General features: G+C 33.6%; 2 protein-coding genes across 15 annotated transcripts in view; one reads left to right on the forward strand and one right to left on the reverse strand.

Moving 5' to 3' along the window:
* LOC125675069 (uncharacterized) overlaps positions 1-4,078 on the reverse strand; it is a 33,140-nt gene extending 29,062 nt beyond the window's left edge. For 3 of the 7 annotated variants that reach the window (XM_056159958.1, XM_056159960.1, XM_056159954.1), the window contains exon 1: positions 3,406-3,588. The gene's annotated coding sequence lies outside the window, so the exon portion shown is untranslated. Of the gene's footprint in view, positions 1-2,174; positions 2,231-3,405; positions 3,591-4,027 lie in introns of those variants that run through there. The other 4 variants (XM_056159956.1, XM_056159957.1, XM_056159955.1 and 1 more) reach the window with 4 other exon arrangements.
* LOC125675073 (multiple epidermal growth factor-like domains protein 10) lies at positions 2,157-26,600 on the forward strand. Of its 8 annotated transcripts, none has more exons than XM_056159965.1 (6): positions 2,157-2,262; positions 3,846-3,907; positions 4,016-4,111; positions 25,011-25,072; positions 25,716-25,850; positions 26,042-26,600. In XM_056159965.1, exons 3-6 carry the CDS (start codon positions 4,104-4,106, stop codon positions 26,494-26,496), a joined length of 660 nt encoding a protein of 219 aa, XP_056015940.1. In that variant the 5' UTR covers positions 2,157-2,262; positions 3,846-3,907; positions 4,016-4,103; the 3' UTR covers positions 26,497-26,600. The 8 variants fall into 8 exon arrangements, 5 of the variants coding, with proteins under 5 accessions (XP_056015940.1, XP_048768527.2, XP_056015941.1 ...); XR_008801718.1 differs by lacking the exons at positions 25,011-25,072; positions 25,716-25,850; positions 26,042-26,600 and adding exons at positions 4,512-4,649; positions 11,626-11,707; positions 13,924-13,979; positions 14,237-16,617 and having other exon boundaries at positions 2,174-2,262; positions 3,846-4,111; XR_008801719.1 differs by lacking the exons at positions 2,157-2,262; positions 25,011-25,072; positions 25,716-25,850; positions 26,042-26,600 and adding exons at positions 4,512-4,649; positions 11,626-11,707; positions 13,924-13,979; positions 14,237-16,616 and having other exon boundaries at positions 3,893-3,907.
* Positions 26,601-27,528: the final 928 nt, after the last annotated feature.

Raw genomic sequence — 27,528 nt, forward strand, 5'->3', positions numbered from 1 at the left:
ACGCTATGTTTGTAAATTTGCTAAATAACGACGCTGAATATGACGTCACAATGTACTGTTTACATCAATTGCGTTATATTTCCCGCGTTCAATATAAAGGCGGATCAAATGTCCAAAATTAGGATGCTTTGATACAGCTCGGTCCTCGTGCTAACTTCGGTTTGTTTTTGTCCTGTTTAGGATATAGATACTAATGCCAAACCTTTCTTGCTTCGCCCTCAAACACGGTCATGCCGTAAAACATATTAAATTTAGAATAGGACGCAGCATAGTTAAAGCTTCCCGAGAAAAATCACAATGCTGTACAGACACACTATATGACGTCATGATAAAACAGTACGTCACGACGTTGTATCGCGGGGAAAATGTCATCATATTTTTTCGTAATTTGCTACCGCTGTCAAGTGTCATGTGTAAATCTATTGATTGAATTCTTGTCAAATGATAATTTTTTATTTTATTTCATAGTGATTACAAGTCTCTTTTTCATATACATTGCATATATTATTTATATGTATAGTATGCGCCACAGTAATTTTGATAGTATAGCCTATATAAGTCACCGAACCGTCTGTAAGAAATGATTTAGTGCAAGTGTAAGATGATGATCGTTTGTTGATATTTACTATAGTAGTGTGAAAGTAGAACTGGACACACATTTCTCCGAATCTTGCTTGGGAAACGTACGAACTATTTAGGTGCTTTTATAATCGATCCTTGTTTGCGAAAAATACCCCCCCCCCCCTTATGATGACAATCGTTACTTTTGGTAAAATATTAACGTCCATTCTAGGAATGTTTAATTTTTGCAAGCATTTTCATGTAAAAATAAGTACGCTTTATCTCTCAAACTATTTCATATTCCAAATTATTTTACTAACTTTACGAAACACTGCTGCGGAAATGGTAACTAACGTTAAAAATATGACACATGTCGGAATGTATGCGAGAAGCAGACGTGTGAAAAAGAAAAAGGTGCAAAGTCAAAATATGTGCGATACATAAATACCTTGAAAAATAACATGGAGAATATCGAGTCAAGCGACATTAGCTACCATGGCCGCGGAAATGATGTTGATCTTGTAAAGGAAGTAGTAGCTCATATTGACGTTAACTAGACCTAACCCGTGGTTTGAAAGAAGACGTATTGTTTAGAGCTAGACTAGACGTTTTGTTCGAAGCCATGTTTAATATATAAATGTATATTTAAAAACATTAATTTTAATTTGTTTTCATTAACTCAATTTTTGTTCCATAATTATGAAAATTCTAAATATTTCAATAGGTTCAAAACAAATATAGTTTTTAACAATGTATTCCAAAACAGGCACGAAGAATTAGGCTATCCCCCCCCCCCCCCCCCCAATGAATTGAGACCGTCCCATCCCCCATTACTTTTAACAGTAGTTGTACATGAAAAGAATATATAAGCTTAAAAGTTATTAATAACAAATAGTTCGCCAAGCCTAACCCCAAGTGAACATATCAATGTATAACTTCAAGGACGCCTACCTCAAAATCAAGATTACCTTCACCCCTTCATATTTCTACAGGAAGTCAGGTATATGAATAGCTTTTGATTGCAGTGTTTGCAAAAAATTTCATTGACAAGTTTTTGAGCAGTGCTTCATTTAGTATCTGGACTACCCTGTTTTTGAGTATCAATTTCCACCCCAAATCCTTAAATTTTCCCAATTTCTTATTATATGGTTATGTTTAAGCATGTTATTATCATATATTTTATTTTTTGCATATATTCTAAAGATTATTGTAAAAGATATAGATAAAAATTCATTAATTTTTTTTTTTTTGAATTGAAAATCGGAATGATCTTGAAACATTCACAATTTTCGAAAAGGGGGGTAATTCAAAGCTTGTTATCTCCCTTGTATACCTAGAAAGTGGCCATGAAATTTATACACATTGTACAGGACATCCTGATGGTGCTTCATGAAAAAAAGAAAAAATATTCACTGACGAGTTATTTTTGGCCACATCGTCCCGCATGTCCCTAAATAGCTCTAAAACTTCATTGTTATTTCGGATTTCGGTTGATCATCACTGAAGAGACATTACTTGTCGATATGCGCATATGGTGCATCAAAATTGGCACCGCAAAAGATTTACATTAACGTAAAAATTCAGATATTTCAGTATAGAGCTGATACACGTACATTATGGAAATTGTCGATAGCGTAAGCGACACACATTTCTTGGTACTAATGTTTGTCTGGAAGTAAATGGAAATGAAACATAATGAAGGTAAGTAAGAATATCAAATTTGAAATATTCCTTAATGTCTCTACATTTTTGTTATTATTAAATGTTGACCAATCATTCAAAAGTTAAAGATGTATCTCCAATAGTTCAGTCATTTGCAGATTTTTAAATGATATATATAAATCAATTTCTTTAGAAACTTTAATATGTTATGCATACCCATTTATATGCAAGTTGTAAGTTTAAACGCAGCATTTCTTAAAATCCGTTGGACGTCAAAATGATATAATTTGCAAATACATGTACAACCCGTAAATAGGTCAAATACTGCGTGGTGTATTTCATACATATCGTTAGACCGTACTCTACATGTACATATTGATTTTGATATTGTTCACTGTTTGTTATCTTCACGTTTTCATCTTTACTATTCCGTCGATGATAACAATTATCACGCGCACAAGCTACAATTGTTACGCATAAGGGAAATTAGTTTAATTACTTTCTTCCAAAACATATAAACCTCAATGCATGGTCACGTTTTCATAGTTTACATAAATACAGGTATTGACTGGGTGGTGTTTTTAACTGAAAAAAGAGAGAATGGCTTCCGTTTACAAAAATAGTTATAAAAATAGATCTGAAAAATTAGGTTCTAAAAATAGGTTTTAAAAATAAATCAGAATAAAATCCAATTCTAAAAATAAAATTATAAAACGTACGTACGTTGTCAAATCAAACAAAACATGCAAGCGATTTGTCCCTAGCATCACCTACACCACATGAAAATATTATCATATACTGTACTCCACACTTTGATGATATATTAAGGGTGTTATTCATCTTCTTTAATAAACGCGGAGACATAATTCCTTTATTGAGTTCGTTCCAAAATATCTTTAACAACGTTTAGATTAAAATACTTGCAATTTAGATTATGCCTAAAAAGCATTGACGGGCCCGGGAAAAGAGCACTAGTATGACATACAATCTATCAGAATTCACGGAAGAAAGAAAACTATAATTACAAGCTGGTATGGTTCAATTAGTGAAGTATTTAACTTAGTAATTGGAGAAGTCTCTATATATAGTATCGGGGAATTCCAACCGCATGCTGCATAACTGAAATTCTTAAAAGTGGTCTGCCGTCAATGTTAATGAATTGATATGTATTTGGTTCCTTACCTACTAATTCTGCAAATTATTCTTACTGCATCAAAATGATTCCTAGAAGCAATATCCACTCAGTTCTTATCTATTTGGTTTAAGGTATCACACCGGTAATTCTCCAATCAACTTGAACTTAGAATTTGTCTGGTACCCGCTCCCACCACTTATTGATCACTCGAAATGAGTACTCAATGAGTGGCGGAATGGGGACCAGACTAACTTAAATTCCATATATTTTAAACGAATACTTTTTCATGCGCGATTTTTCTCATTTCATCTTTTTTCTCTTAATTTTTGTACCCCTGATTAGGACATTTTGTGTAATTTGTAGAAATAATCAGGTGTATACGAAGGAACTATTTGATGTTGCTAGCTGAGACAACTTGCTGGGGTGCACTCGGGCTATTTACACACATGTGAAAAACACGTGAATTTGAGGGTTGTCTCGTTTGCAGGTACAATATTGTCGATACTGTTACGTGGGGTGTTGTTTTTCCGGTGTCGACAGACGAGGCAGGTAACATTTAACATTTCCAATTGTGTTATATGAATTCAATTTTGCAAATTGATTTTTTATGATTTTCCCTGCACTGGCTATGTTTTATATGTCTCTGGTAATATATAGTAAAATAATTACCGGTGTCATACCATGAAAGAACAACCCCTCATCTGAAATCAGGAACAAAAGTGTTCACGGTCACTACAAAAGATAAATGTTATCGTAAGTAGTTACAGTAGATATGACGTAAATTAATCAAACATTATAGATTCTTTGAGTTCAGAGGAAATTGAAAAGAAAAAATCTGTATTGCAGTAATTGCAGTAAATATGTCAAAAAAGTGTAATAAATGCTGAGAAACTTTATATATATATATATATATATATATATATATAGTTATACAAGAGGCGTGTTGTGGGATATATTGCGTATCTCAGACTCACGTTGTGGGATCCATAAGTGGTTTATGGGTCATCTATATTTTGACCCATAAACCATGTAGTCTAAACTTCACAGAAATGTTGAATATGATATTATTATCATAAAAAACAAAAAAAAACCAAAAATTTTACCCACAAGGATATATAGAAAAATGACCCACAACGCAAAATCTCTATTTTAGAACAGTCCGTCTAAGTCCCTCGCTTTCAACATTTTGCATATCTATAAATGTCAAATGGAATGCTCCACAGTACGGTTTAGTGATACACGCAATGCATTGTGGGAGGACGATGGCGGGGATGAGCAGGGGAAAAGAGCCGTAAGTATCTTGTTCTTATTAAGCAGCAAGTAGTAGAGCGATTGAGTATAACGCATATTTATGATAATTAGACCAGGGACTGTCGGACTTGTTTGATCTTAAACACAATTATAAAAAATGGCGGACGCTTCAGCCTGAAGCGTAAAAGAACTTGTCAACCTCAACAAAAGCACATGTACATGCACAGATTCGGAATGCAAGTGGCATACATGAGGTATTAGTCCACGAGTTGTGAAAACTTAAGCGGTTATATTACTTTTTTAGTTTGCATACATGTTTAACTCTGATGAAAGAAAAGATGGAGATCACAGAAGCGATATTACTGCATTCGATATTTTCGCGGCAATTTTTTTCAACCTCTTAGCTTGTCACATATATATTCAGTAAACAAATAAGAATAGAACAAATACGATTTTTTGCTCATTGATCTATGACCTTTGCACACATGACTTCTCCGCTGGGGATAGATTCATGCAGAGACATATTTATACATGTGTGACTTTATATTCTTCAATTAAAAAAAAAAAATAAGTTCTGTGAACACCTGTCAACCAGGAGAATTACAGTTTGGTATGGAATGCTAGAAAATGACTGAAATTTAGCTAATAGTCCATGTGTATACCTTGTCTTGGGCCAGTGGCCATCGTCAAATTAACCTTAGGGCTTTACTGCTTACTGAATATATCCGTGCGATAAGGAATAGTATTGAATATATCCGTGCGATAAGGAATAGTATTGACATGAAAATTTTTAGTGTACAGAAAAAAGTACATGAATGTATATATTAAATTTATTCATTATTTGATCAGTCTTCACGAAAAATGGCCGCGTTCTGTATCGCACCGCACAGCGGTAATTGCTGATTTATAGCATTGTCCAATTAAAATAAACTTCGTCAATTGCAGTTATCTCTGATTTTATGCAATTTCTATAGTTTTTAGAATTAATAAATCGTTTACATTTGATGTTGGTAGAGAAGACTAGTCTGGCTACTTCCTAAGGTGCACTCGGGCTGTTTTCATGTTTGTGAAAAGTACGTGAATTTGTAGTCTTGTTGTTTGTGGGCGAAGAGAGAGAAAATACCGTTTACGGTGTTGTTTTTCTAGTATCGACGGAAAGGATGTCTTAGGGTAGATATGAATGCGAGTAATAACCATAGTTCCAGTTAATTAATTGTACAATTTTACAGTGCATTCCATAATGTATTTGATAAACATATGAAAATTTAGGGGGCCAGTAAATTTCACTGTGGGCCAGTAAATTCAGACAGTTCACTGGTCCGACTGGCCAGTTTTAAATGTTTTCGTGAAAACTGTTTGATAAAATTAATTATAACAATATATGCATGGAAATCTTGTAAAGAATAAAAGCATTAACTGTTAAATCAAAAGTTACTCGTACACATATTTTATGCTAAAGAGAAAGTGCCGACCCTCCTAGGAAAGGTTAAGTAATTATGCATTAATTTATTATGTTTTGCGATCTTTCTTTATATTATGAATATATGTACGTCATTGAAATTTTCTTTGCATTTAGTCGATAATTTATAAGGGTCATTTTTTTTCTCGAGACATGGCGACACAATAGTTAATGGTACCAGTAATGTGTCTCCAATCCTTTCGATTTATTTAATGAAATATGTTCAAAACAAAACAGGTATTGAAAAACCACTTTTCATACAAACAGGGTTTTCTAAAACGTTTGACCGTGATCATAATAAAAAAAAATTATGAAAATTTTTTTTACGTTTATAAATAACTGAAATTGAATACATATACATTAATATTTCACACATTACATGACAAGACTCTTGTGTCCACACATTGCTGTAAAGATCGCTGTATTTATAGAGGTCTTTATCCTTTCGACGGCCAGAGCTTGTGAAGAATGTTGGACACAAGGATGGTGTTCAGGGGAAAAAATCATGATAAAAAGATAAATTACTGTGTACATGGTGTAAATAAATACTTCACATCAAAAAATGTATGTATGTTGAATTTGCTACAGAATAGAGGTGAGGATCAATCCTACAGTGCCTAAAGGTCACGGCGCAGGGGTCAGGCTCCAAAAAGTATGCACGAAAGACTTCTAATTTTATTTATTTATTTATTTTTTTTTTTGGTTGCTTTTAGGGTGCAATTTTTCTCTCCTTTCTTTTTTTCTTTGTCACCTACTGAGTTTTTTCTTCCATTTGACACCTAGGTTGTGTACCTGCCTATTAAGCAGGACCTATAACAGCAATAGTTTGAAGGGTATGGAAATCGGGGAAAATGCTCTCACGAAACCCCTATGCCTGCCGCGTATCTGAGGATCTATAAGATTAGACAGAATAAAGGCAGAACTTTTTAATTTTGACAACTGATGGAATACAACTTTCTCTTGCGATCCATATCAAATATGTTATAAAATCCTTTCCTGGGGGCCAGTGCAAGGGGTCAGAATCTCTATTTTTGGTCATTACAAATTGTTATGCTATGGCCGTGGAAAGGATATGCTGTTTGTTTGATAATTAAATACATAAAATAAGACAATATGTCAGTTATAACGCTATGAATTTCCTCACAATAAGCAGGCTTATGATAAAAAAATTATTTTCTGTGTAAAATGTAGGTATAAAAGCCCTGCAGGTAACAAAGACTTCATATGTATACTGTGTGTGTATTGGGATTATTGCCATACAGGGTCTGACATTAACTTTTTTGAGCACTAGACAAATCAGGCTACTTCAAATGATTTTTGCTACACCTGACCTTACATCCACTAGCCCTGATCAACTTTCCAGAAAAAAATCTGATAGATTCTCCATATCTAAATACTTAATTTAAATGACAAACGTTAAGTTTGAACTAAAATGCATTTAATTGTCTAAAAAAAATCTTTAGTCTCGTCATTCAATTTGATGCTTTTACTTTCAAACATATTTTCAGTTTCTAAATTCTTACCAGCACGGAAATACTTTAATCCATTTAGAATAAAATGACCTCAATATTTTTTACAAATTTCTATTTCATAAGTCCTCCTGTGTTTCTTCCCAACATTTTTCTTTTTATTCCTCTTTCTTGGAACATCTTTTGCTTTCCTTGAGGACGAGAATTCGTATTTGAATATAGACATTCCTGCACATATGTATATAAACACAGAAAAATTGCTGTTTACAACGTAATTCATCAATTTGATAAACACTTTCTTATATTCAATGCAAATGAACTGTTTTGTTTCTTTTAATGAAAATGAATTCAATAATTCTATCAAAACATTACTTTACACACATTAACATTGTGTACATGTCGTAGAACATCACTTCAGACCGCGATTTATTAGAACTAAAAATAGAGATTATGTCACCATGTGGTTCAAAATTGTTCGCAAACTCTTTACAGTTATTTTTTTTTAAAGAATAAACTATCTAATGATTTAAAGTAAAGTTTCTTAAATTTGTTTATTTTTTCAACACGACCAGTCGGATTAGTAAATTGACATTTTACCCTACCGGACCTATCATCTAGTAGACTCGGTCGGTCGGACGTGCCTTAGTGTCAAACCCTGCCATACATGATGTCATTGCCTCGGGGTAAAACTAAGTCCCTTCCCTCACCTGAGAAAACTGTAGGGTTAAAACTCTCGGGTCTATAAAATTAGTGGACCACGGGGACGGGGACACTAATTCTAAAATGGTAGTGGCCTATAATGATTTTTAATAGCCCGTATAAAAACTAACAATTTTGAAATTCTTGGCAAAATCTCTTAATATCAATTATCTAAACTCTCTTCAATATAGCAAATAATATGTATAATATAATAATGGAATTCTACATGACTTTATAAAATTTAATTCTTGAAAAAAAATTAGTTTCATGAATTTATATACTGTTATAAAAATCTGACTAAATGTTGAACAATAGAATATATATCCAAATGTCAGAAATGAAATAATAAAAGTGTATTTAGGCCATCATTAAAAATATCTTTATTTCCCCTAACCTGACTCTAAATTTTTAAGTTGGGTAGGTAGGTAGGTAAATAAATTTTTTTGACAGATATTTTTAAAACAAATTCTGCAATTTAAAATTGACACCTTTATAAATAAGAAAAGTACAAAAATTGTACGAAAGAAAAGAATTCTGAATATCATACAAATGGAATTTCAAAACAAAATTTAAAGGCAAATAGATTAACAACTATTATTCAGTTGAACTTATGAAAAGTCTCACAACAGTGTAATTTATTGAATTCGGCTATTCACAGAAAGACACGATTGTCATATACCAAACAAGTGGTCATCCAATTATAGTTTTCATACCTATTGTTAGCATCCAATGCTTTCAGAAGCAATGTACTTCAAGTAACTTGGGTGGCACAGTAGTTCTAGAGCGTTTCGTTTGGATTCAGAAAGTAAGGACTTAATCCTCAAGTCGTAGGTTCAAATCCCAATGCGGGACGTGAAGACAGGTCCTTCAGATGGGACTGCACAAACTTACATACACTGTGACAGTGTATGCCGGCATGAAAAATATTCCTCACTGCTCAATGTTTATAAGTGCAGAGTACAACTCTAGGTTTGCAGCCCTTCACAGGCAAACGATGTCATCCCAACAATTTTCAAAGAGACTCAAAGCAAAGAAACCACTGATCTTAAGAAGTCTCATTAAAGGAAAGTACACTAGACATCCTAGGAAGCTGTACTGTCAACCAGTTTAAAAGATTTCCAAAACTATTTGGAAAGAGTGCATGTATATAAAAAATATTATATTGAATCACACAATATCTAAAAATGATAAAAATGCCATGTCGGACGTTATGGTCACAAAGTTTATCCCTTGTATAAAAGGACTGAAGAAACAATTACATTCCATTATCAGGATGAAATATATAAAGAACTCCTATGATCCAATATAATCAACTAAGGAACATCGATGAACTGATTATTAGAACACAACTCAAATCAAATGAAATACATTGTAATTGATTTGTATGAATACAAGGTGGGCTCTTCTTAAGGTAGGCTTTACCATGCTTACTACGTACCTTGTTTCTTTCTAAATACGTTTGTAAATATCGAAACACTCTAAAATATTCATGGTATATTTTATTTGCGAAATTCTTCAAGAGTATAGGATTCTAATGAGGTACAGACATAAGGTTGAAAATTAAAGTTGTCGATGTTTAAAACCACAATCTAACCCTAGTGACCACATGTGGGTGCCATTTTGTTTCCATCAAACGCTTCAAAATCGCAGTAGAAACAAAATCAACCATTATAATAGAATTTGATGAAATTGAATTTTATAAAGTTAACAAATAATTATAATTAAATAAAATATTTAAATAAATTTGCTTTAAAAAAATTCTCATGGGTCGGTCGCGTTAGGGGAAACAAAGGTATTTTTTATTTTGGTCTTAAATATATACTGGAATTTTCATGTCTCTTTTGTTACAACTCCGGCTTTTACGAGTTCAAAAATACACAAAATGGTGTCATTTTGTCAAAACAAGATCCAAGAGTACACAAATTAATCTTGAAGAAATGGTCAGTCGTTAATATATATTGCACTATAAGAAAAATATTATGAGAACAAGATTCTTAGAACAGCTAGCACTTTAATAGAACTGGGTATCATGACTGAAAAATCGTATTGTGATATATTGCAATATTAAATTTTATTTTGCAATATATCACAATATTGAATTCATACTATGTTTGCTTTATCATTCTTTTATTTCGTTGAATATGAAAACACAAACGCAAACAATTGTGTGTTCTCGAGTTAATATCAACATTGCCTGGCCGCATGGTCCCGGCGCATACGGTTAGCTGAGTCTGTTATGTCACAGGAATATTTATAATCTCATTGAATAGTCACATACAGCTTTAACTTGAAGTAGTTTCACGTAGCAACTTCTTTCCAAAGGTTCAAGTGAGTTTTTCTGATCAAAATTTGTCCATTGTCTGTTGTCGCCTTTATTGTTGGCACAAACTTTTCACATTTTCATCTTCTTCTCGAGAACCACTGGGCTAATTTCACCCAAACTGGACACAGAGTATCCTTGGGTGAAGGGATTCAAGTTTGTTCAAATAAAGGGCCAAAAAGAGATAATCAAGAAATAGTGGTGGGGTCATTTAAAAATCTTCTCATGAACCTCTGGGCCAGAAAAGATGAAACTTAAGTGACAATTTCCTGACATAGTGTAGATTTCAATTTGTTCAAATCGTGACCCCCGGGGCAAGGGTGTGGCCACAGTAGGTAATCAAATTTTATACGCCCGTCTATGACAGGACGTATTATGGTATGGCGATCATGTCCGTCCGTCTGTCTGTCTGTTAGATTTTTCGTGTCCGGCTCATAAATTTAATACTATGAGACCTGGGATCATCAAACTTAGGCAGATGATGCACCTTGGGTTGAAGATGTGTCCGGTTTAGAAGTTAGGTCACTGTGACCTTCAATTAAAAAGATATGGCCAAATATGGCAAAACCCTGTCTGGCTCATATCTGAAAAACTATTTGGCCTAGAATCATCAAACTTGGACAGATAATGCATCTTTAGTAGAAGGTGTGTCGCGCCTTACATTAAGGTCACTGTGACCTTTAAGTAAGATGATATTAACCCTGTCATAACTGGAAAAATATTTGGTCTAGAATCATCAAACTTGGACAGAAGATGCATCTTAGATAGAAGGTGTGGCACACCATGCATCTAGGACACTGTGACCTTTGATTAAAATGATATTGCCAAATATGGAAATATGGAAAAACCTTATTTGGCCTAGAAACATCAAACTTGGACAGACAATGCATCATCAGCAGAAGGTGTGTCACTGTGACCTTTAATTAAGATGGTATAATATATGAAATAATATATTAAAGGGAGGTAGTCCCTGCAAATGTAAGAGTAATGCATGATATAATTTAACATAGCATTTTTATTTCAGTTCTTTATTTTCATTAATTTTTTGTTATATTTGTCAATTTCAAAGGGCCTATCCCGATTCCCAAGACACAGAAAATAAGCACTGGTGCACATCCAGTACAAGAAAATGATGCTAGACTTTCATACCAGTAAGTTGCTTATTTAATATTCTTCCAATATTTTTTTTGACTTCTCTCTTTCAAAGGTCATCCATTTGGAGGTTCATATACATGTACCTGTAGTTTGAAATGGGGGTTAGTAGCATTGAACTTAAAATGAAAAATATTCTGATTTAAATTATGCTACAAGTCTAAAATTTGACATATTGACTTGAAAATGATCACTCTTTCAGTCTATGTATCATTTGGAATTAATTTAAAAAAAAAAAAACTGACTAAGCTGATAGTTTACAGGTTACCACTCTGGTTTTGATGTGTCAGGGGGCTTGTGCCATACCCCTGTACTCAGGTTAAAGTTTTACTCAAAAACAGTAAATTTTAAGTGCAACATTAAAATATGATTTTCTCATGTAGTGTATAATAGAGAAATAAATATTTATCTAAAAATATTTCAGTATAACATCAGAATATTAAATGTATTAGTGAGCAGTAACTTTTTGTCAATTGCCTTTCAGTAGAGCTGTCATTATACCCACCGCAAACGAAGTTTTGGGTGGGTGGGGGGGGGTATATAGGAATCACTCTGTCCGTTCGTCTGTCTGTGCAGATTCGTGTCCGGCCTGTAACTTCTTTGTTCTTTGACATAGGCATACCATATTTGGCACATGGGTGTATCATCATGAGACGATGTGTCAGGTACCATCTTGACCTCTATATGACATTGACCTTTGATCCCAAGGTCAAAATCATAGGTTTTTTCAATGGATTCGTGTCCGGACTGTAACTTCTTAGTTCTTTGACATAGGCATATCATATTTGGCACATGTATGTGTCACCATGAGACGATGTGTCGAGTACCTTCATTACCTCTGTATGACCTTGACCTTTGACCTCAAAGTCAAAATTAAATTTTTTTTACCATAAATTCGTGTCCGAGGCATATCTTTTTTGTTATTTGATATAGGCATACCATAATTGGCACATGGATGTATTACCATGAGACAGTGTGTCCAGTACATTCATGAACTCTATATGACCTTGACTTTTGACCTCAAGATCAACATAGGTTTATACCATAGATTCGTGTCTGCACCACCACTTTTTCTTTTGATAAAGACTTTTCATTTTTTGGTGTATGTTTAAGTCTCCATTAGACAAAGTCATTTGGTCAGCATACAAATATGTGGGTGGCGGGGGGGGGGGGGGGGTTATCCCTTGTGAGTTTCACTCACAGTTACTATCTTCTTCATGGATTTGATCTCGATGCATCATCAATTTGAAATGTTTTGATACAATATCAATACATTTTCTGAAAATCAATACAATACATATATTATATGATTTAACTAAAACTGTGTAAAATCAGCATCAGGTTTAAAGAATATGGTCATATTTGCAGAAGGATTAAGTTACTCTCGCAGTTGCATTATCCTGGATAGCATATGCAAATGCAAATGTCAGTTGTTAAGGTTACCTTATGCTTTCACAATAATTCTGTAATGATGCAGTTGTGATTTATTTTTTTTAAAAAAAAGACTATTAATTTTGTTTTCTTTATATATGCATTTGTGGTATCTCTCTGCTATATAAACATTCAAAGAGTGAAAAACTTCATTTTTATATGAAGTTTTCCAAAGTTCATAGGTCATTACGTAACCTAATCACACGGAGCATTAATTAATATCTACAATATGTATATTGACCAGCCTATTTAGTGCATTTCGTCTCATGTAAAGAATATACATGGAAAACAATGATTATTTTATTAAATCAAATCTTTCTTTTTTAAATATATATATATATATTAATCCAGTTCTCTGGTGATTTTATGATGTTTTATGTCTGCTAGTTGCTTAGAATATGCCTTGTAGCTAGTCTCTCAGCTTTTCTTGTTTTTTTCCTTTAGGCCTTTAATCTTCATCCTTAACTCTGAATGTTATACGGTATTTGTTTTCTTCATCTACATTTTCTCACATTAAAAATGCAAATCTGCGGTGGGAAACATCACTGCATATATGCCACGAACATTTCGGTAAATACGTCCACCGACGAGAGCATCAAGACTGTCTTGACAAAGAAAACAGTCGACAGTGTCAACATCATGATGAATATGATACTTTTGTTTATTGATATATCAATATTGAAATCCTCTTCAGTGAAAGAAAGGTTTGTGTAGTGCAAATATGTATTGTATTATATATGAAAGGAATATCTCCTTTGAAAATGTTTCTTCTTTTTTTTTAAAGAAACCAACATGTAAACAGGAAAACAAAAGTTGCTTTGAATGCAGAAATAGATCAAGGTATGAATGAAATTGTTTCTGATTAAATTGAGAAATTTATCCAAGGGGATAAACTTTATGTGAGGGAAGTTTCAAGGTAATTAAAACTTTCAATTTATCCCATTTCACATGCTTTTAAATAAAAGTATTCTAAGAGGTTATAAACAATTCTCCTCACATAGTGCTTGTGCACATATTTTTGAAGTTGTAGTAAAACCCTGTTTTAACTTACAAATGTAGAATTTTATTCACTGAGCTCCGGTTATATTTGATCACAGATTCTTGTGAGGAAGACAATGATTATGTCCCAACTGATGAAGAATCGTCGGAAGAACCATCAAGCACCACATTTCCATCAAAGAGAAAAAGATGGACAGTGGATGAGGAGAATGTCCTGAGATTTGAATTTAATAAGAACTTTAAAGATAAAAACATGCAAGAAATGCTGAAGCACTGAAAGTAAAAAACAAATACAAATTTCTTGCTGTTAGAAATATTCATCAGATAAAGAGTAAAGTGCAACATATGCTGAGACGTAAATGAGTTAACAAAGTTAGGACTTTTGTCATGCAGTCAAACATGATGCTGTGTTAACATCTTGAAACTAGAACAGTAGCTCCTGAAAAAAATACCCTGGACTTATTTTTTTATCACCTGAGTTAACTTAGAGGTGGATAAACAAGAGAATGCTTCATGGTTTAGATTGAAGATTGAATGTTTATATGCATTATACCTGTATACACTCACTGCTTCCTGTCTGCATCATTTGTCCCTGAAGTGTGACCTCATGGTTGGGGTTTTTAGTCATTTTAAAATCATAATGTCAGCATTAAGATGTTATAATTTCTTATACAATACTTTATTATTATACCCCCCGCAATAAGTTGTGGGGGGGGGGGGTATACTGGAATCGGGTTGTCCGTCTGTCTGTCCGTCCGACCGTCTGTAGACGCAATAGTTTCCGGGCACTAAAGCATTATCCTTTCCACCTACCGTCACCATATCATATATATGGACTACCCATGGGATGAAGATGTTCCCTATCGATTTTGGGATCAAAAGGTCAAAGGTCAAGCGCACTGGACATTGAAGTAGCAATATGGTTTCCGGGCTCTAAAGCGTTATCCTTTCCACCTACAGTCACCATATCAAACATATGGACTACCCATGGGATGAAGATGTTCCCTATCGATTTTGGGGTCAAAAGGTCAAAGGTCAAGCGCACTGAACATTGAAGTAGCAATATGGTTCCCGGGCTCTAAAGCGTTATCCTTTCCACTTACAGTCACCATATCATATATATGGACTACCCATGGGATGAAGATGTTCCTTATGGATTTTGGGGTTAAAAGGTCAAAGGTCATGCGCACTGGACATCGAAGTAGCAATATGGTTCGGTTTGTCATGCCATTTGTTTTTTATACTCAGAAAAGAGGTAGTTTATACCTATTACCAACACCCTTTGGGAGATTGGGGTAAGCGGGGGTATTCCTAGTGAGCATTGCTCACAGTACCTCTTGCTTGTTGCTGTTTTTGTTTAAGGTTAAGTGAACATGATTGAAATATTATGTGAGTACACACCCTATGATAACTACATTGTATCTGCATCTTTTGTCCCTAGGGTGTAGTTTGAATTGCATTAATGTAAAGATATAAAGGTTTTTTTAAAAACTGCTATGAGTATTGCATCTATTGCATATATTTTAAAAGTCTATTACAAATGCATTTTAGAAATACTTATAGTATAAGAAGACAGTCATGTTGCATATCTAATGGGTAGGTTATTAAAAAGGTTATAATATCTGTCCTTCGGAGGGTTATAATCAAACACTTGATGCAGGCAAGCACAAGGTGACTGGCACCTCTGGTTTTTAGCTCTACTAGACCAGAAGAGCTTATGTTATGGTAAAGTGTCCTTTTTCCATCCATCTGTCTGTCTGTATGTGAACAATTTTTAAAATGCTACAACTCCTACACATTTTGTCCGATTTCAATAAAACTCGGTGCATGGGTAGACTACATTAAGATGCACAATTCTGTACATTTGTTCTTAATTTCAATGAATGATGTTGCCATGGTTACAAAAAACAAATAATCTGAAACTCTTTCCAAAAACTACTCCGACGACAGTTTTGGTCTGATTTAAATAAAATTTTGTACACAAGTAAATTACATCAAAATCCATAATTCTATTTATCAGTTTTTGATTACATTAAATGGTGTTGCCATGGTTACTAGAAGAAGAAGAATCTATAAAATTCTTTCAAAATGCTACAAAAATTGCACAGTTTTGACCTAATTTCAATTGAATATTACAAGTTCACACCAGTAGAGCTATAGCCTTATTAGAGAATTGGTTATAATTATACCATGAATCTAATTAAACTATATAATAAAATGAAGAAGAAAGAATGCAAATCTAATACCTAAGTTGTTTTTTTTTTCAATGACATATTAATTTTCAGCAAATCTATTCTTATGTGTTATTTTATTATTTAAAAAAAAAAAAAAACATTAATAACCATGATGTAGTGTTTTATCGATATCAAGAATGTTCAGATCTATTGATCATGTATATGAAATGATGCATAAAACATTTTCCTAACTTTGAGAAATAAACTATAATCTTTAACTGATAAAGTGTTACCTTATTAGTGTTATTTTCCCCTGCAAATAAAGTTAGCCTGGTAGATAGGAATTCCCTTGTCTGTCTGTTTATCTGCGTTTCTAGAGGAGGGATTGTCATGTCATGGTCATAGCTTTGGAGAGAAAAAAAAACATTGGCTGCTGCTTATATGACACAGAGATGAACTTGATCATGGATTTGTCATGACCTTGACCTGGTATTACTTACACACAGTCACCAGGAGAAAATATTGTGTGTTGTAACCTTTATCAGGTTTTATTTAGACAAGGTCACAAGGAGAAAAATGTATGAAATTTTAGTGTGGGCCATAGCTGTAACAGAGAAAAGAATCTAACTAGACACAGAGGTTACTTTGAACCTAATGTTGCATCACTACTTGAGATCATTTTCATTTGATGAAGGAGGGGGTGATAAACTGTGTCTGGGCCATTTCTGTGTAACAGAAATTTAAGAATCCTATTGGCACTATAGTGGCTCATGATTTAGGGTTTGTCCTGCACCTGACACGAGTCAATTGGACATGCAGAACCTGTTTGATGAATTGTATTGATAGTATCAGGGTCATTAACTTTTTGAAATTGTATTTTTCTTGTTTGCCATAAAATTCTGAATTCTACTGTCTCTATTTTTTTTTGAAGATTTTTTTATTTGAAAGGAAAAAATCATGAAATTCAATTAATTTCTTTGACTACTTTAGATAATATTCTAATGTTACATGTAAATTGATTGGTCAATTTTAATATACTGATGGTTACTTTGTAGAAAATGTCCAGGGAAAAAAGGGGGAAACATGTATATATTGACGTAATGTGGTTTGTGTGTTCCAACCCACTATGCAATTGCTATTTATTTTATACATGTATGTTTACACAGTGTTGTATCTATTACCCCCCCCCCCCCCCAAGCATACTGGAATTAACGTCTGGTTAAGGACCGTGTTTAGGTCTGATCCAGGCTTTTCACAAGCAGTATTCAAATCAAACTTGCATAAATCATAATTTATTAATATATGCCTTGACCAATGCATACATTGATTGCTGCATCTTGCCTACATATAACACGGCAGTGACTTCGGTTTAGGACAGCATTTAGGGCAGTTCTTGACATATATCAATAAGTATTGAAACCAAAATGAAATGTATGGTGTATCTAAGGCTGCTGTGTATGATGCATGCTTCGAATGCTGTATTTGACCTACCGTTTACAAATAAGTGACACCGGTTCAAAGAAAGTGTTCTGCTCTGTTTCCATCTTATCTTTGGAGATATACAAACCAAACTTGGACGATGCATCTAAAGATGTTTTTCAGATCTTTGACACCTGTTAAGGACTACGTTTTGGTCTGTTTTCAGCTTATCAAAAGGGGAACACAAACTAAACTTACTCCTGAGGTGCATCTACATATCGATGATCATTTCAATGCGTGCTTTGCATGCTGCATCTGACCTACATTGCAAGCTTCCGTGATTCATTAAGAACAGTATTTAATTTTTTTCTTATCACAAGGAGTTTTCAAAGCAAACTTCCTTAGTGTATCTCTGTAAATCTGCCTTCGTTTTGAGTATTCCCCACAGGGTGTACTATTTCCCTTACGAGACAGTTCTAGTTTTTACAGGTGCTTTGATGAAAATTTACCTCAAAGAAAAATTTGCCTATATGCTAGTCTGATAAAATGATGTTTTGGGATTGTTTTTTTTTTTTTTTTTTGGTTGTTTTTTGAGCTCCTACACAAATCATATTCAATTGTATGCTATATATAATTGTTTTTGCATCCACACATGTTTTGTGAGATATTTTAGACAAAGAATATATATATACATGTATATATATTACTGTGATATGGTTTGTGAGTTTCTACCCATAAGTATGTTATATATAATTATATACTATTAGTACTATTTCCCTTAGGAGACAGCTCTAGTTTTTACAGGTGCTTTAATGAAAATTAACCTAAAAGAAAAAGCCTATATACTAGTCAGATAAAATGATATGTGGTTTTTCTGAGCTCTTACACAAATCATATTCAATTGTATGCTATATATAATTGTTTTTCCATCCACACATGTTTTGTGGGATATTTCCCACAAAGACTTTATATATATTGTTATGATATGGTTTGTGGGTTCCTACCCACAAGTATGTTATATATAATTATCTACTATATATCACTGTGGGACATATACCCACAATGTAATGACCAACAACGTTATCTATACCTGTAGCTTTGAAACCAAATATGAGAACACTTTATAATTTTCCTATATTTGGGATCTACATCAAAATCTATTCTTAAAAATGTGTTTTCTTTTGTAATAAACCTATTACAAATGTAGGGTCCCATAAACCATATTTATGGATCATGACCCACAAACCACGCCAAGTACCTATATATATATAAAGCACAGGGAATTTCACTTTATTTGGATACCCACTTCCTCCCCTACCCAGGGTTGAACTCACGACCTGCAGAACCAAATCTCCTAGCAGCATGTAACCAGCGCACTAGACCGCTCGTCCATCTAGGCAAGTCAAAAAACCTTGCTTTCGATGACGATGGAATTCTCGCCACGCTGTCACACGTCTAGCGCGTACATGCACTCAGTCGTGTAGGAGTTTTTCATTAGGTGTCATTTTTCTCCTGACGAGTGAGGGGAAAATATCCCCTTATGAAACAACCTGTAGAAAAATAAATTATATTATGTGATTGAAATCCATCTGATCATCAATTTATGTAGCTCCGTGAGGCCACGTCGAGCACTCTAGAAGATTATATCGGAGATTTATCCCACTATATATATATATATATATATATATATATATATATTTCATTGTATTCATTTACTTCATTTACAGATTTACTTCATGTATATAAACATAGGTAATGCACACCATGGGTTCGCGACATAGAACACGTTGAATGCATATAGCTGTTTATCTGTGACCACTATACCAGACCGCGGATGTACATGTGTACTGTGATAGATATGTGAACTAAAATTAAAGGCTCTATTTGGATATAACTCTGCAAATTCAATAAAGGTTTCAAGAATGATGTATGTCATAATTTCGCTAATTCTATGCTTGTTATAATGACATCCCCAGACATGTTGAAATAACTATGACATTATCGGACTAACTTAACCCGCGTACCCGTTACAGTTCTCAAGTTGGTTAACATACTCATTACAGATGAATCGCATCAGTTACCATAACTTACTACTAATGGAATTATATAGATGTGGATGAACCTAACCAATGGTCTATATTATTATATATATTAATTCGATTTAAGTTAACATTATTCTGCCTGTTCTATACCTTTAAAAAGATTTATGAGTAAGTCACCACGCATAATTCAGCAGTCAATATTCGACTATGCAAAACCGGTACCTATAGCTTAGTGGGTGGTACAGTGTACACATCATGACCAGGAGGTCATAAATTAGAGTCCCGCTCGTCAAACCTAAGCACGCTCACTGAAGAACCCTCACTGGTACAACCCTGAGCGCTAAGCATAGGGCTAGAGTTGTAGTTCTTTACTTACAGCTGGTGACGTCTCAATATGTATGAAAAATCCTCGACGGACGTATTTACAACAAACTTTGCCAAAAGGAAAATGCGCATCATTGATGTCGAATGTAAACTCGAAGCTTTGGGGTTACGTTGATTTTTTGAGGCATTGTGTACGATATTTTTAACTGGTTTTGTAAATACCTCAACATACATGTTACAGTGTACGAATGTTTTAAAATTTTCAAGTGTGGAATTTGAAACAAAAATCAGTTATTATTTTGTGCAGTTGATGAATGCAGAAAGACACAGCTGTGTGTTGTAGAATTCCAATATGCTACAATGACCTTTGTGGAACAGTTGTAATTTACAAAAGAAAGGAAATGTATTGTTCTTTTAAAATTGAATCAAAAGTGGTATTTTGTATGTTAAAAATCTTACTTTTATTGCTCAATGGAAACACCGTAGTATATTCTTGTTTGAAAAACAGATATTCTAAAGTTTATCATTATTTTGAATCATAAAAACATTATTAGATATATTGCAGAGTAGATGGTAAAGAGCAGAATCGTGCAAGGTGAATATAACGAACAGTGATCAATCTCATAACTCCTACAAGCAATACAAAATAGATAGTTGGGCAAACACGGACCCCTGGACACACCAGAGGTGGGATCGGGTGCCTAGGAGGAGTAAGCATCCCCTGTTGACCGGTCACACCCGCCGTGAGCCCCATATCCTGATCAGGTAAACGGAGTTATCCTCAGTCAAAATCAGTGTGCCAAGAACGGCTTAACAATCGGTATGAAACACGTCAGACAGCATTTGACCCAATGCGAGGTTGTAAACCCTTTCTATTGCATTACTCGTCTGCATTGTAATTCTTACAAAACAAATGTAAAGTACGCTTTATAAAAAAAAAAGTTGTTAATGTCACAAATAAACACAGTCACTGTTGAGAAGAGACTAATCCTATAGTAGCGCTATTTTTTTCGTTGGAAGGGATGGAGGTGGTAAAGGAACTGTAGAACGTGTAAGTAATCACGAAAATGCTGATTGAAGGATGCTATATCATGTAAAACTTATACGGTACCAATTTTGATGTACCAGATGCGCATTTCGACAAATAATGTCTCTTCAGTGATGCTCAACCGAAATGTCTGAAATCCGAAATAACTATGAAGTTTTAGAGCTAGATATAGCCAAAAACAGCGTGCCAAAAAAAGTGGCTGTATTATATAACATTTTCAATATCTTATTACCGGTCAACAGGAGATATTTCTCCTGCTAGACACCTGATCCCACCCGTGGTATGTTCAGGTCCGTATTCGCCCTTCTCTGAATTTTTTAATCCTTATATAATTTATGAGATTTATCACTGTTCGTTACATTATCTTCACTTGTTCATTATATTGAAATAAAAGTATTCTTTATTTTCTAATGAAATTACTAGATTAATTCCTATTTCGAGTAGTTTTGATTTTCGATATATATGATATACTCGATATGCTGGGAACTTTTTAACTCTGCTTAAAAATATTTGAGAAGTTTTAATATTTAATGCTAATGTCTTTATATCAGATAAGAAAACTGCATATGTTATCATGATCATATATCTTTTGTTTCCTTTCATACCTTGAATCCAATTATTCATGTTTTGAACACGTATATCATAAAATAATAAAATGGAAAAATTAAATGAAAAAATGATTACGCATCTATCTCGAAAAAGAAAATGAAAGCGATTGGTAAAAACATTTCCGAAATTTGTCGAAATGTGCATCTGGTGCATCAAAATTGGTACCATATAAGTTTTACATTATGACCCCTGGGTCGAGACCTCTGCGGGTGGAATGTTAGTCCCCGAGGGTCTCTACAGCCCAGTAGCTAGGTACTTCGTTACTAGCTTGAAAATACGGATGTATATTTAATTGCTGTTATAAAATTTAGCAATTCATTTCAAAATTAAGGATTATCTCCCTCATGCATAGCTCTTATCCTTGTTTTACATGTTACATAGGTTAGAATTGATGGAAATTATAAAAGGTATTTCATCTTTTGTTTCAATAGGAAATTGATAGAAAAAGTAGTTACTTCCTGAATTTTCGTTGGAGAAGGAATCTCTTAATGAAAATTTGTGGCTTACATAATATTGCCCACTTAGAATAAACTTATGATTGTTCTCGTATGTTATTATATGTACCATAGATACGAAGTATCTGATTTTGTTGAACTATTTAAAACATCTATCATAATTTCATTGTTGATGAAACGGAAACACAAATTATATCTGATATGTAAATAAGGAAAAAATATTACGATATCTTGTAATTTCCGTATTTATCAATTAAGTTTTATGTTTACGAGGACATTTAGCATATGACTGAGTCATTCCAATTAAACCATTAAGATAAAAAAGGAGTGTCACTGATATGATAAAAACTCGACATGAGTATTACTTTTCTGACTCTGCTTTTGGCTTGTTCTGAAGTTGTAAAACTCCAGGAAACTTGTGTAGGGTAAGATTTCTTAATTTCTATTCCTTTTACAGTTATTATTCCCACATTTAACCTTTCAGGGATGTCTTTAAAGAGATTTCTTAATGTTAGGATTTTAAAAAGCACCTTTTAATCCAATGTACAATTTCACTATTGTCAGTGTTTTAATCAAATCTGACTCTGCATTGAGACCATGCAAATGACAATGCATGGTATTTTAATGGACACATCTTTCGCCAAGAACAAAAGTTTGGTAATACATAAGCTTGCTATTATTGATGACATCGACAAACATTTTATTAATGAAAGACATGAACTCAGAACTGAAATGACCACAATGGACGGAGGTGTGACCTACCAGAATCGCATTAAGGCTTTTAAACTATGTCAAACAATGCAGATGTACATGTACATTTCATAACATTAAACATATGTTTGTATGAACTTTTCCATATTTACTTCAAATAAAAGCATGACTAATAAAGTATAAAGGATAAAATATATTAAGTACGATTGTGAAAAGATTTGCATCAAGCAGACAAAAGTATATATATGTAATAAAAGTAATACACATTTGATGTCGTATTACAATTGAAGTTTACAATCTCAGTGTTATTGTAATGTCATTTGCGAGTTACTCGAATTTATATCATAGATTTATCGTATGATTTAAAAATTCCACGTTTTCCGATTGACTGAGAGCCAACAAATATAAATATAAATATAAAAAATAATAGAACTTTACCTTCACCTCCATCTACCATCCAGCGAGTGCTACATCAAAATTGAAGATAACCAACAGTGAATAATCTTAAGAATCTTATAAAGAATGTAAAACTGTGTGTAGGGCAAACACGGACCTCTAAACACGCCAGAGGTGGAAGCAAGTACAGATGATAGGAGTGAACAACTCTTTGTGACTGGTCACACTCCCCGTAATCCTTATGTCTTGACCAGGAAAATGGAGTAATCCGCAGTAAAAATCATTATGTAAAGAATGGCTCCATAATTGGTGTAGAACACTTCAAACAGTATTTGGCCTAATTACAGGTTGTATTGACATCAATATTCCACTTGTATTTATTAAAACAAACATTAGTACAAAACTTTGTATGACTTACTCTATCGATATTTGCCCGTACTTCCTCTACTTTAATATATTGTAATTTCAAATTAGTTATTTAATCCTTATATCGACCGTATAATTTGCAAAATTATTATTTTAACCTAGACTGTCTGCATCACTACAACATCAACGTATTTGTCGATTTACAAATTGATCATAATTATGCAGAACATGCTTTTGCATATGGAATCAAATCAGAGGTATAAACAACATATACAGATAATGAAATTTTGCTACATGAATATGAGAAGTTGACGATTGAGAAGCTGATTTAAGGGCAACGATACCTATAACAATTTGTGATAATATTTGTATGTTTTAATCTTCTTAAAACACAGCAAAGTTCTTTGCCTGATGAATCTTTGGTATTATATAATCTAGATAGTCTGTGTTTGTGCGATTTGCTTTATTATTCGATCAAACAACAATGTAAATTGATCATTAATACATGAAATGCGCCAATAAAAAGATTTTTTTAAGAATATCATTTTGGGGGCAATTTTTATCGATTGAATTTACAAGTAAAGATTCCCAAATAATTAAATAATAAATGTATAAAAATAAACATCGTTTCATAGCAAATTTTGTGAAAGATCTAAGTATGGGTTTTTTAACAATATCAAAATATCTACAAATAATTTTTCAAAAATTTATAACATTAACGATGAGCAGTGATTAATCTCATAACTCCTATAAGCAATACAGAATAGAAAGTTGGGCAAGCACAGACCCTTGGATATACCGAAGGTGGGATCATATGTCTATATATTTCGAGGATCTTATATCCTTAATTTATCGTAAGGAATGATGGTGTAATGCGTTCAAATGTCGTAAGGTTTGATGATGTTGACTTTGGAAAACTTTTATATTTAAAATTTACGAAGATTATTTGAAATATATTAGAGAATACTTTTAAATTTCCTTACTTCATTTGTTTGAGGTTTATTTTGATAAAATTTGTTTTATACTAGTTATCTGTAGAAAATTGTTGATAATCCTAAGAAGATTCATTTCCAAGTAGACACTAAGTACACAGTCAAATTAATTAAGCTTTACAGAGCAATGCATACATTTTAAAGCTAAACCTCAATGCAAAGTTTATGTTCTGCAAAAAATAAAAGGTATACAAAGATTATCATATGATTTTTGGTGCAAAATTTGCAATGTCGATGACATCTTAGAATGATGCCAATCTTTGTGAGCTTCACTTTGAGGTGTTTTTGATTTTGAGGGACAAGAATGGATTTTACCTTTTAAAATTGAATTTCTAGGGAACATGGAGAAATATGCTGTGAAGGCTACAGATTGGATGCAGTAACATTTAAATGTGTTAGTAAGTAGCTGTATGAAATTACTCGAAGTTAAACATTCAGTAAGAGAAATCCCAACTCTCATCAAAAACCCTAAAATACATGAATATTCCTAAACACAGCTGGATCTTTTATCTTACAGCATATGCTAAAAACACAGTGGCAGATATATTCAAAACACTTACAAGACCTTAAGAGGTCGTATTTAAAATACAAAATGTGCCATTGATATGTATTAAAGACATAGATAATGTAACGGTATGAATTTTGTTTTTCTGATAACATGAACCTAAGAGTGTGTTGAGCACGTAGTCAAATACCGGGTTTAAAATCATTTTTCTTTTACCACTTCAAAGAGGATTTTAGGTCAGTTTCATTCATATCACCCACGTTATCTAACAAACGATTCTTTGACGCAATAGACGTACAGGTGTACGTATAGTGAATGAAAACTTTTTTCGCGTATTAAAATCCCGTTTAAAAACCCCTCAGTTGGTTGTATGAAAATCAAACAATCTCAGGTCAAACTGTTATTTTATTGCATTCATTTTAGTTTCATACTGAATAATACCCCATTCTTACTTCGATATCTATGTGTAAAATGGTGGATACTCTCTTGTATTTATTCAGTTTTTCATTTTATATATGGATTTTACGGTATTGTAGAGTGTGACGTTGGATATTGGGGGTCAAATTGTGAGATCCGGTGTCCTTTCCCAACATACGGAGATGCATGCCAACAACTCTGTGATTGTGAAGAAAGGCGTTGTAATTCTGTGAGTGGTTGTATGATTATCATCGGTATGTCCTTCAATACTTAACAAATATAAACATTCTTAGGATGCCACTTTTATTTTGAAATTTTGAATCATCCTAAAGTTGAAGGGTGTGGTTGTACTGCAATAGAAAATTGAGATATGCGATACTTACTCATATTATGACGTATATTGTAGCCAGATTGTCTTCATTTACATGAACCCTTAATATTTCAGGCACATGGAATATCATTTCTTTAGACACCACAAGTTTATCAACCGACGGTAGTGACATTGTGCAAATAACTGTGCATGTCCTGGATAAAGAATCGAAAAAGGAATCGACAAATACTTTGCTGATCGGATTACTTGGCGTCAATTCATTGGTGGTGATCGCTGCTTGTATATACATAGTCAAATGCATGTTAAAAAAATACAGACTTCATAAGAGGAATATGTCCACTTCTAGCCAAATGAGCAACGACGAAAATGTCTACCAAACGGAAGAAATGAATGTGGCATATCAGGTTATTCATGATCCGCAATATACAACTCCATTGACATATGAAGTTCCGATTGAAAGACATGATGTGGTTAAAATCGAAAGGGAATTACATGACAGACACGTGGACATTGAAAAATCCGGAGATTATTTAATACCAGTAGCACACTCATCCAAGAGCGATAGTTAATAAGGATTAATTCATGGACGTGTATTACATCCCTATATCTATCCTCAAATGTGGTCACATTAATTTATTGTCGCATCTATGAACAACAGAACACTTAAGCATTGGTTTCCGTTTGAATACTTTCCTGGTACGAAATTAGTAAATTCCAAAATAAATCGAACAACATGAGATGACAACAAACACATATTGAAAACATTTTGCAGACAAAGTTCTCGCAGCACCGAATTAAATTTCTTTAACAATTGACATATAGTTATGTACACGCATTATCCACGATGACATGAAATTCTTTAGAACGACACATAAATTATGATATTCAGTATGTTTGTAACTATTAACCAATTCCAATGTATGTGAAGTAATTCATATTCTTAACATAATCCATTTTGAAGATGTGCGTATTTCCGATTTTTATAAAAATATTCAAAACTCCGTTTACCTGATAAGGATAAAGGGCTCACTGCGGGTGTGACCGGTCGACAGGGGATACTCACTCCTCCTAGGCACCTGATCCCACCTCTGGTGTGTCCAGGGGTCCGTGTTTTCCCAACTATATATTGTTTGTAGGAGTTATGAGATTGATCACTGTTTGTTATCTTCACCTTTCATTCACGAGGCTCGATCATAGATAACCGAGATTTATTAATTACAGAATGACCCAGGTAACCCATAAAAAAGAAAATCGGGTATATTCATATTGTATACATTTTGATTATAGTGGAAAATAAACTCCATTGGGTATTTTTTTAATAACCCCATTAATCATAGGGGGCTTTAAACTTAAAATTTTGATAAAAGCTTTCTGACATGGTGCAAATTTCAGTTTGTTGAAATCATGACCCCTTGGAGGTAGGGAGGGACCAAAATAGGGGACCAAAGTTTTACATGCGATTATACAGGGGTAATCTTTAAAATCTTTTTCTCAGGAACCTCCTCCTACTCCTCCTAGTCCTTGTTGCACCCGTGGGCACATAGGGCAAGGAACCACCGGACCATAAGAGTGAAGATTTAAGTGAAAGCCTCCTGATGTAT

Source organism: Ostrea edulis, chromosome 3, assembly GCF_947568905.1.
Source record: "Ostrea edulis chromosome 3, xbOstEdul1.1, whole genome shotgun sequence".
NCBI lineage: Eukaryota > Metazoa > Mollusca > Bivalvia > Ostreida > Ostreidae > Ostrea > Ostrea edulis.

What these genes read in the sequence shown, in the direction of transcription:
- LOC125675073 (XM_048912568.2), top strand. Translation starts at nt 22,564, where the DNA reads ATGAGTATTACTTTTCTGACTCTGCTTTTGGCTTGTTCTGAAGTTGTA. An exon ending in AGTAACATTTAAATGTGTTA is followed by an intron (nt 25,073 to 25,715) that starts GTAAGTAGCTGT and finishes ACGGTATTGTAG; the next exon opens with AGTGTGACGTTGGATATTGG. An exon ending in TGGTTGTATGATTATCATCG is followed by an intron (nt 25,851 to 26,041) that starts GTATGTCCTTCA and finishes TTAATATTTCAG; the next exon opens with GCACATGGAATATCATTTCT.